General features: G+C 35.8%; 2 protein-coding genes across 2 annotated transcripts; both read right to left on the bottom strand.

The window, feature by feature from the left end:
* Positions 1 to 5,530: 5,530 nt before the first annotated feature.
* On the bottom strand, positions 5,531 to 7,492 carry LOC127076669 (uncharacterized). The gene is made up of 8 exons (XM_051018378.1): positions 7,237 to 7,492; positions 7,064 to 7,138; positions 6,729 to 6,976; positions 6,444 to 6,638; positions 6,240 to 6,350; positions 6,080 to 6,149; positions 5,877 to 5,972; positions 5,531 to 5,780 (listed from the first exon to the last, which is right to left on the bottom strand). The coding sequence occupies exons 1-8, from the start codon at positions 7,447 to 7,449 to the stop codon at positions 5,688 to 5,690; spliced, it is 1,101 nt and encodes a 366-aa protein (XP_050874335.1). The 5' UTR covers positions 7,450 to 7,492; the 3' UTR covers positions 5,531 to 5,687.
* Positions 7,493 to 7,496: 4 nt separating this feature from the next.
* Positions 7,497 to 9,561, bottom strand: LOC127076670 (uncharacterized). Its single transcript, XM_051018379.1, has 6 exons — positions 9,364 to 9,561; positions 8,676 to 8,965; positions 8,358 to 8,570; positions 8,189 to 8,281; positions 7,989 to 8,105; positions 7,497 to 7,899 (listed from the first exon to the last, which is right to left on the bottom strand). The coding sequence occupies exons 2-6, from the start codon at positions 8,958 to 8,960 to the stop codon at positions 7,552 to 7,554; spliced, it is 1,056 nt and encodes a 351-aa protein (XP_050874336.1). The 5' UTR covers positions 8,961 to 8,965; positions 9,364 to 9,561; the 3' UTR covers positions 7,497 to 7,551.
* Positions 9,562 to 10,225: the final 664 nt, after the last annotated feature.

The following is a 10,225-nucleotide window of genomic DNA, read 5'->3' as shown; positions in this document are numbered from 1 at the left end:
AGCAACATTTGGAGTCGGTGCTGTTCAGGTTCGACCGAAAGGAAACTAAATTTGTAACGTTCCAAATTTATCAGACCATAATCTGAACAATATTTACATGTCATTTAGGTTCTTGCTACGATTTTAACTTTGTGGTTAGCAGACAAATCTGGTCGCCGGCTTTTACTTATTGTGAGTCTGAGCTTTTTCGATAATTTTTGCATTCACATTACTATTTGTTTGGAGGGTAATAAGAGATTAATCAAAATCTCCTATTGCAGGTTTCTTCATCTGCAATGGCTTTGAGTCTTTTGGTTGTTTCAATATCATTCTACTTGAAGGTAATAATAATTTTTTTGTTTGTTATATTTTTGAACATTTTTTTTTGTTTATTTTTATATATACATAATACATTAACTAGATATTACACATGCATAAATGTTCAGAAATTTGTAACACAGATTCACAGGATTATATATCAGTAAATTCTTCTTTATATTTTTGGTTTTTTATATGGATAATATATTTTATGTTGAATTTGCTCTCAGGAATATATATCACCAGATTCTGATTTATATGCGACATTGAGCCTCGTATCGGTGGCTGGAGTTGTGGTGTGTAAATACAACTTTATTACACAAATGATGGTTTCTATTGTTTGTTCCCCTAACTTCATTATTATAAACTTTCAATTTCTTTCAGGTCATGGTTATTGCATTCTCTCTGGGATTAGGAGCAATGCCATGGATTATAATGTCTGAGGTACAATTTTCTTCAATAATAATATGCATGACAACCCTATATGAACAAACCTTTGTTGTAATATAATGTGATAGTTGATGTGTTGAATATATTTTACATAATAGATTCTTCAGATTAACATCAAAGGCCTAGCTGGAAGTTTTGCAACACTTGCCAATTGGTTCTTTTCCTGGTTGGTTACATTAACAACAAATTTGCTCTTGGATTGGAGTTCGGGAGGTTTGTGTGCATTGCCTATGTTAATTTTCTATAAATATCTATTGTTTCTAACCAGAAGCTTCCTATGTTTTTATCAGGAACCTTCACAATATATACTGCAGTGTGTGTTTTCACAGCAGGATTTGTTGCCATTTGGGTCCCCGAGACAAAGGGAAAAACTCTTGAAGAAATACAACAGTTTTTCAGATGAAGTTTCCTTTCGAGTAGCACTTCAGCTAGTGTTCACTCATGTATTCACATTCATATTTTTTTTTCTAAATCAACTCAATTCATTTTTGTGCTCTTTGGTCTTGTTAAATATGAAAAATACCAAAACAGTGTGATTTTCTAATCTAGCAGCATACTTGCATTTTTGTTGTAATTGATTGATTATAAACAAATAAGTGAAAGAGAGTGGTTATTATACATTTCAATTAGAGTAGCAGTGGTTTCGGTTCATGACATTTCAAATAGCAAGAGGATCATATAAACAATAAGCATATATCAGTATTTGTATTTTAATATTATAAAAGCATAAAAAGAACCTTTAGTTGCTCTTGTGAATTATAACAAGCAGTTGTATGCCATTTTCTTCTGGTTACCTCTTGTGGCTGCAACATAACCTGAAATGAGAATATGGTCACAGAGACATGTGATGCATGTAAATGTTAAATAACCACCCACTTTAGAGGGCGCTTTCCAAAATAAGCGCCCTCTAAACCCTTTAAATTTCCACTTTAGAGGGCGTTTTCCAGTAAAAGCGCCCTTTAAACCCTTAAAGGTTTCCACTTTAGAGGGCGCTTTCCAGTAAAAGCTCCCTCTAAACCCTTAAAAGTTTCCACTTTAGAGGGCGCTTTCTTTAAAAAGCGCCCTCTAAAGTGGCCCTTAAAGGGCTTAAAGAGCCACTTTAGAGAGCGCTTTCACCAGGAAAAAAAGCGTTGTCTTTACCTATGCCAGCGCCAGATTAGAGGGCGCTTTAAAGCGCTGTTATAGGTCAAAAAAAGCGCTCTCTTTTCCCTTATTTGGCGTAGTGACATTATAGAACCAAGTCTCATCTCATGTTTTTTACATGATCCTTGAATTTCTTTGGTAGCATGCCTTTAGTTAAGGGATCATTTCTTTGGTGGCATGCCTTTAGTTAAGGGATCGACAATCATCAAATCAATGTTAATGTGTTGGATGACCACTTTATCATCTTTAACATGTTCTCTTATGGCTAGATATTTTATGTCAATGTCTTGCTTTGACTTCCACTTTTGTTATTCTTAGCCATAAAAACAACGACTGAATTGTCACAGTACATTTTAGTAGCCTAAAAATATAATCGACAACTCTAAGCCCATATATGAAACTATCTTCAACCAAACACCATGATATGTAGCTTCAAAACATGATACGAACTCAGTCTCCATAGTGGAAGTAGAAATCAATGTCTGCTTGGTGCTTCTCCAAGACACATATCCAGCAGATAACATAAAAATATATTTCGAAGTGGATTTTTTTTGAACCCGTCCGACCAGCAAAGTCAGAGTCAGAGTAGCCAGCCACATCCAATTCACCGATTCGTCTGAACATAAGCATATAATCCTTTATTCCATGAAGGTATCTCATAACCTTCTTTGCAGCTTTCTAACGGTCAATGCCCGAGTTACTCGGATACCTACCTAATACTCTGACAACATATGCAATGTCAAGTTTGGCACAAACTTAAGCATACATAAGGCTTCATACACCAGAAGCATATGGAATATCCTTCATTTGTTCCCATTCAAGGTCATTCCTTGGGCATTGATCTAGATTGAATTTGTCACCCTTCATGATAGGTGTTACACATGGTGAATAATTTTTCATCTGAAATCTCTCTAAAACTTTGTTGATATAGGTCTCTTAAGACAAACCTAAAGTTCCTTGTGATCTTTCTCTATGGATCTTAATGCCAATTACATAATATGTCTCACGCATATCTTTCATATCAAAGTTCTTTGAAAGAAATTGTTTAACCTCATATAGCAATCCAGCAATCCATTATCATTAGTTGCTAGCAAAATATCATCCACATATAAAACAAGAAAACATGTCTTACTCCCACTAACCTTCTAGTATATGAATTGATAAATGGTGTTCTCTTCAAAATCGATTAAAGTGATGAATTCATGGAACTTTAAATACCGTTGGCAGAAGGCTTGTTTCAAACCTTAAATGGATTTATTAAGCTTGCTGACTAAATATGCACCATTGCTATAGGAGAATCCTTCAGGTTGTTTCATGTAAACCTCTTCCTCTATATCTTCTTTGAAGAATATCATTTTCACATCCATTTGATGTAGCTCAAAATTAAAGTTAGCTACTAATTCCATAATCGTACGAAGAGAATCTTTCTTTGATACAGGAGAAAATATATCTATGTAATTGATTCATTCTCTTTGAGTAAACCCTCTTGCTACAAGTCTCGCCTTATGTCTCTCGATGTTTCCTTGTGAGTCTTTCTTTGTTTTAAAGATCCATTTGGATCCAATGGCTTTTACACCATCGAGCAACTTTACGAGATTTAGGACTTGATTAGTTCCCATAGAATTCATCTCTTTAATCACGGCCTTATGCCATAAGTTAGATTCTTTAGAACTTACAGCTTGTGAAAATGTTTTAGGATAATTCTCGACTCCAATGTTACAGTACATTTCTTGTAAATACACTTCATAATCATTAGGTAATACCGATCTTCTTATTCTAACAAATCTTCTTAATATTGTTTCATCATTTTCTTGAGCGACATGTTGTTCAACCGGTTGCTGAATTGGTTGTTCAACTGATTTCTCAATTTATTGCTCAATATTGTCTTGATTAACAACTTAATCTAATGAATCAACATTATTAACTTGTGGAATTTCAACAACTGGTGGTCTTACACATGTTTGGGATTGAGGAGTGTGTATGATAATCAGTCTATAACTTGAAGTAGAAGGTTGAGATTCATTATGATCCAACACACAGACTCAGTCATGCAAATGGTCACTCCCACTAATGAAGTCATCCTCAAGAAATTTTGCATTTCTTGATTCCAGAATCCTAGTACTACGAGATGGACAATAGAATATATAATCTTTAGACTTTTTGGCATATCCAATTAAATACCCACTGATAATCCTAGGATTTAGTTTCATTTCTTGTGGATTATAGATTATCACTTTGGAAGGGAATCCCCAAAAGCGTATAGGTCGCAAATTGAGTTTCCAACGTTTGATAACTCAAAAGGGTTCTTTAAAACAACCTTGGTTAGAACTCAGCTTAAAATATGTACTTTCGCCTTTAGTGCTTCAGTCCATAAGAATTGAGGAAGTTTTTTGTTACTCCTCATACTTCTCACCATGTCCATTGAAGTCCAGGTTCTTCTTTCTGATACACCATTTTAGTCTTGAGTACCAAGCATGGTGTATTGGGCAACAATCTCGTGTTCTTGAATAAACCTCGCAAATGTTCTAGGTGCTTGTTCATCTCTTTGTATCTACCATAGTATTGTCCACCTCTATCCGATCTCACTATCTTTATTTTTTTACCATATTGTTACTCTACTTCAACCTTGAAAAATGTAAAGGCGTCTAAAACTTCGTCCTTAGAACGAAGTAAATAGAGATACATATATCATGATAAATCATCTATGAAGGTGACAAAATATTTTGGACAAATTAAATCTATATAGGACAACAAATATGTGTATGTATGATTTCTAACAACTCAATGTAGCGGTAAATTCACGATCATCAAGCTATGAATAAGCAAGACATCAAATAACAAGAGTCGCCACCGCGCTTTTATTGTTTCCAAGGGAAAAGGGAAAAGTACGAACAAAACCCATAAATAAGAAGTTTTCAAATCAAAACTAATAAAATGCCAGAGGTTACAAGTAAGGGGGTTGGTTACACATAGGGAAGGTGTTAGCATCCAAAGTGTCCTAGGTACTCCTAGGGAGCCCTTTCTTGTGTGCATATGTGTCTTTGTACAAATGATGTTTGCAAGCAAATAGAATGACACTACGCCAAATAAGGGAAAAGAGGGCGCTTATTTTGGCCTATAACAGCGCTTTTAAGCGCCCTCTAAAGTGGCGCTGGCATAGGTAAAGACAGCGCTTTGTTTTCCTGGAGAAAGCGCTCTCTAAAGTGGCCACATTATAGTGCGCTTTCAGAAAAAAGCGCCCTCTGGAGTGGTCCATAAAGGGACACCTTAGAGGGCGCTTTCAGGAAAAAGCGCCCTCTAAAGTTGTCAATGTAAAGTGTTTAGAGGGCGCTTTCAGGAAAAAGCGCCCTCTAAAGTTGTCAATGTAAAGTGTTTAGAGGGCGCTTTCAGGAAAAAGCGCCCTCTAAAGTTGTCAATGTAAAGTGTTTAGAGGGCGCTTTCTGGACAAAGCACCCTCTAAAGTGTTAGTTATTTTAAAAAAATTTGTTTGAAAAACAGTGGATATTTGATTGTTAACCTGTTCGCATGCTGCAAAAGTATAAAATTCATATTGATTTCATCCTTTAATCCAATGTTATACACCATTAATCCATTGATATATACAACATGAATCCATTTATATACAACATTAATCCTCCATATATATATACAACATTAATATATGATTCTTTGATCAACAATATACAACAACATATTCATGATTTAGTAAAAGTACAACAACAATATACAACATATATACAACAACAGCATACAACAACAACATTCCATACATATATGTACAACAATATACAACCTAGCTATATGATTCTTTGATCAACAATGAATTGACACAATTCATCCTTGATTTCATCCAAATTTGCTCTTGAGTAAGATTTGTATTCCTCAAAGTACTACAATTAAGAGAATAAAACATATTCATGATTTAGTAACAAATTAGATGAAATATCCGATAATATTAAAATAAACCCTAAGTTATTATTCCATACCATTTTTGGGATGTCTATACGATTCAACGCAATGATGTCTCTCATAAATCTCATTACAAAAAATCCGCAATCGACCGAATTATTTTGCTGAGGACACTACACAGAAAAACAAACAATATATATATAGTTAATTTCTTACAAACACTATTATAAGCAAAAAAACAAACACTATTATAAGCAAAAATAAGATACTTAATATATACCTGAACTCTGATCCAGGTAATGTCCTTCCTATTGCGGTAATTCTCTTTCGATCTAAATTTTATTATTGCCCTAACAAAATAAAAACGTATATTGAGATCAATCTGACAAACATAATTAAATATACAAATACACACGATTATTTAGGGGAATTTCACTTACGCGTCAACCGTCTTCTTCATATTCGGATATTTACTCCAATCACCCGATAAAGAATCGAGATAATACACTATTAGTCTCGAAAGATCCATAGCAACCAACACCCAGTGACCACTGTAAAATAAAACAAAAATTTAGATGAATGAAAATTTTCTACGTAAAAGATATACATAGATTAGAATGAAATTATTAGAAAGAAAATCTAACCCGTTGCCAGAATTAAACGGTAAAAAATACAAACTGGGTGTAGTATTATCGCCGGCCGCCATGAATCTATCGACTAGATCATTCTTTACGGATGTTGGATTTTTCGTTATTAACGTTGCGTTGATACGGGAAGCAGCAATAAAATTGAAACGGTTACACAATTCAGTTCCCCGCATCAATGTTACATACATATACCTTAAATAGAAACATAATAAACATTAGACTACTCATTGAAATGTGTAAATAAATTATTCAACTAAGTAAATTATAGATTGATCGGAGTACCATATGTATGTATGAATGACAGCGATGCCCAATTCGGTGTGTTCAAAAAGTTGTTGGAAGTCCTCCTTTGCAATTATTTCGAAATGAGCAGCTCCGAAAACACCTTCATCAAAATCTATACTACGAATGGACCCGTGCATAATATCGGACTCATCCACCATTTTCTCAAGACGCATCATAATTTGAGATTTTGTCCCGGACGTCGTTGGAATATCCTTAGCAGCGCTTTTCAACTTACGACCGGGAACCTAAAAATTCATATAAAATAAATCATGACTTTTTGTGATGCAACAGAATCGTTGCGTATATAATTCAATGGGTATATATATTTGTACCTCTTTTTGAGATGCAACCGACTCGATGCGTCTTGAAATCCCTTTACCAACTTTATGTGTGGGTCTTGTAGGAGTCTAACATTACCATGTAATAAGGATTGATTAAATATCATAATTGTAGCTGAATTGAAATGTGAATACTAAATATTCATAATCATTTAGAACATATATACCTCGGCATCAGGGAAAATTAGATCTGACGGCCAACCAACAAAGGATTCGACTGCATCTCGCATCAACGTTGTCTCTGAAACAACGTCAGGTAATGGGAGAAGGGCGTCCGTATCTAATACAAGGTCAACCGAAACTTTCATAAATCCCACCGGGAGGGGATTATGGTGAAGTAATTCACCCGAAGTATTGTGCACTTTTCCCTTGCCAACCATGCGATAAGTTGGTGACGATAGATACAGCTTTGACAAGGTGAAATGCCCTAAACCAATAATAAATGTTATTGTTAACGTGTATATGTGTCAAGTAAAAAAGTGCTATTTTAATTTCATAATAACATATATAATTACCTCGGGAAATTTCGGTTGATAATTGATACTAGCTCGGTCACTAGTATCTTTTGCCTCGGAAGTGCACCTTTCCTCTCTATACCTTGCATTCTCGTTTTGCAGTTGGAGTACTTGTGCCCTTAACTCCGCCAAGGTCTCCATCACCTCTTTGTTGGTAGGATTTTTTGTTTTTGTTTTTTTATAAAATGACGACGGAGTCACACCAAAACCCTTACCCCTCACACGACCGGAATACTCAGGAACATTTAGTACTCGACTAAGTACGCTCCTGCAATCCTGGACCTCGGTTGAAGGTACGGTTTGGGATAAAGTCTCCTGAAATATTATTAGAGGAGATTAAAAATGAATTATATGTCTAACAAAATTTTCGATATGATTAAAGAAATAATGTTACATATACTTACACATTCGTCATAAACATTTTGGACCGCTTCAACGACAGCCCCATCCTTCCCAACCCGAGCAGCCTTCCATAATACGTGCTCCGAAAGAGATGTTGCGTCACTTTTCTCCTCGGCTAGCTACACATTGAATTAGATTATAAGATCATCAATTATAACATATTATGACAATGTATAAGCTCATAGCATTTGAATATACTCACAATTCTTTGTTGTAACCGTGCATAACCCGTACGCCCTTTTTTGTACGGATACGCGGGTTTTGATGCCCTTTTCCTATTTTTGTCGCTTACTTCCTGGATAAAAAAGTTTAAGGCATATTAGAACCAAGTAACTTAACAATTGTATAATACCATAATTAATAGACATTACATGGAATTTTTCGTTTCTTCGTTTGGCGACAAAGTTATCCCATTCATCGGCTGAAATAATCTCGGCATACTTCATTGACCGTTCTCCTTCAACAAATTTTCCTTCCTCATCCTTGAGAAATTTGTTGCACAAAAAGGATCGAAATCCTCGGAGTCTTTTTCCGGCCAATTGAATACAATATTTTTGCCGGCTTTCATCGATGTGAAAGGATCTCTAAAAAACATACAAATGGAGTGTGTTATTATAAAGTAATATTATAACAATATATGGTCAACAAATAGTCAACAAAAAAAACATATAACAATATATGGTAAGTACCTGTATCTCCGACCATATTTTTTCTTTGCCAACCTTCAAGTCCGGACTTTTCCAATTATCACATGTAATCGGAATATGTTGTCGAACAAGGAAACCAATGTAACTTGCCAACATTGAACCGTTAGGCTCAATTAGTTGGTCTTCAGCACTCCAATGCACTTCAAATTTTACACCCTTGTCTCTTGCACGAATGATTGACTTCATAACAGTCAATCCTCGTTTGATTTCTTTTTCAACATTGTTACGTGATCCATTCGCGTCATGGGTATCGTCTTGGTTAGCCATTTTATCTGTAATATAGAAATGATTCAATAAGACCCAAGTAAGACAATGATTCAATACGTGAACACATTCATATACCTTCCATTTCTCTCATGTTACAACAATCTAAACTCTTTTTTTTTTATCATTATTGAATACAAACTCACACACACCTACTGCATGCAAAAGACCAATGCAAACTTATGGTGTTTGGAACATGAACAAACTTGCATCCATAATCATCAAACTTCCAAGCACAAGCTCAAACACACTTCAAATGATATCAGTTTTCAATCAGAAATAAAAAACTCAGTTTGCCCTAAACAACATTAATCAACATAATGCACAAAATGTAAAACTAAGTTTAGAAAATGCCCTAATCAAACACATGAAGAAAGTGAATGGTAACGATGGAGAAGAGAAATACCTTGAAGGTGACGGTAACGATGGAGAAGAAAGTGAACAGTGACGGTGGACGCAGATAACGCAGTGAACGTGAATGCAGCAGCAGAAAAAGGCGACGGCGACGATGACGGTGAGGGAGGGAGAACGAACGGAGGACGAGAGTAATCGTAGTAGAGAGAAAACCCAGTTACGTAAACGAAATAGCTTATAGAGAGGGAAAATAAAGAGACATGCAGTATATGTTATAATTTTAATGTTTACTAAAGGGGACCTTAGAGGGCGCTTTTGTAAAAAAAGCGCCCTCTAAAGGGGGCCTAAGAGGGCGCTTCTGAAAGCGCTCTCTAAGGCTTTCCAAAAGCGCCTTCTAAACTGGAAATGTACATGGACTTAGAGAGCGCTTTTTCAAAAGCGCCCTCTAAGGGTAACCTTAGAGGGCGCTTTCATTAAAGCGCCCTCTATTGGTGTCCCTCCATTTCCTCATTATTTTTTTTTGGCTTCACTTTAGAGGGCGCTTTGTTACAAAAGCGCCCTCTAAAGGGGGCCTAAGAGGGCGCTTCTAAAAGCGCTCTCTAAGGCTTTCCAAAAGCGCCTTATAAACTGGAAATGTACATGGACATAGAGAGCGCTTTTTAACAAGCGCCCTCTAAGGTTACCCTTAGAGGGCGCTTTCAATAAAGCGTCCTCTATTGGTGTCCCTCCATTTCCTCATTATTTTTTCGCTTCATTTTAGAGGGCGCTTTATTACAAAAGCACCCTCTAAAGTGCGCTGTCTATTCCAATAGTATGCTCCTTATTTTTTCTCTTCACTTTAGAGTGCGCTTTTGTAATAAAGCGCCCTCTAAGGGGCGCTGTCTATTCCAGTTTTTGGCGTAGTGTGAGGGGAT

Source organism: Lathyrus oleraceus, chromosome 4 (genome assembly GCF_024323335.1).
Source record: "Lathyrus oleraceus cultivar Zhongwan6 chromosome 4, CAAS_Psat_ZW6_1.0, whole genome shotgun sequence".
In the NCBI taxonomy this organism is placed as follows: domain Eukaryota; kingdom Viridiplantae; phylum Streptophyta; class Magnoliopsida; order Fabales; family Fabaceae; genus Lathyrus; species Lathyrus oleraceus.
Note: the sequence above shows the minus strand (reverse complement) of the source record. Positions and strands in the feature narration are given on the sequence as shown.

Excerpts from the sequence above, each read along its gene's own strand:
- LOC127076669 (XM_051018378.1), bottom strand. The coding sequence starts at position 7,449 with ATGGTTGGCAAGGGAAAAGTGCACAATACTTCGGGTGAATTACTTCAC. Across the intron at positions 7,139-7,236 it reads TAATTTTCCCTGATGCCGAG|ACTCCTACAAGACCCACACA; the intron begins GTATATATGTTC and ends TGGTAATGTTAG. Across the intron at positions 5,781-5,876 it reads GTATAGACATCCCAAAAATG|TACTTTGAGGAATACAAATC; the intron begins GTATGGAATAAT and ends TCTTAATTGTAG.
- LOC127076670 (XM_051018379.1), bottom strand. The coding sequence starts at position 8,960 with ATGGCTAACCAAGACGATACCCATGACGCGAATGGATCACGTAACAAT. Across the intron at positions 8,106-8,188 it reads CACGGTTACAACAAAGAATT|CTAGCCGAGGAGAAAAGTGA; the intron begins GTGAGTATATTC and ends TTCAATGTGTAG. Across the intron at positions 7,900-7,988 it reads AAAATGTTTATGACGAATGT|GAGACTTTATCCCAAACCGT; the intron begins GTAAGTATATGT and ends ATAATATTTCAG.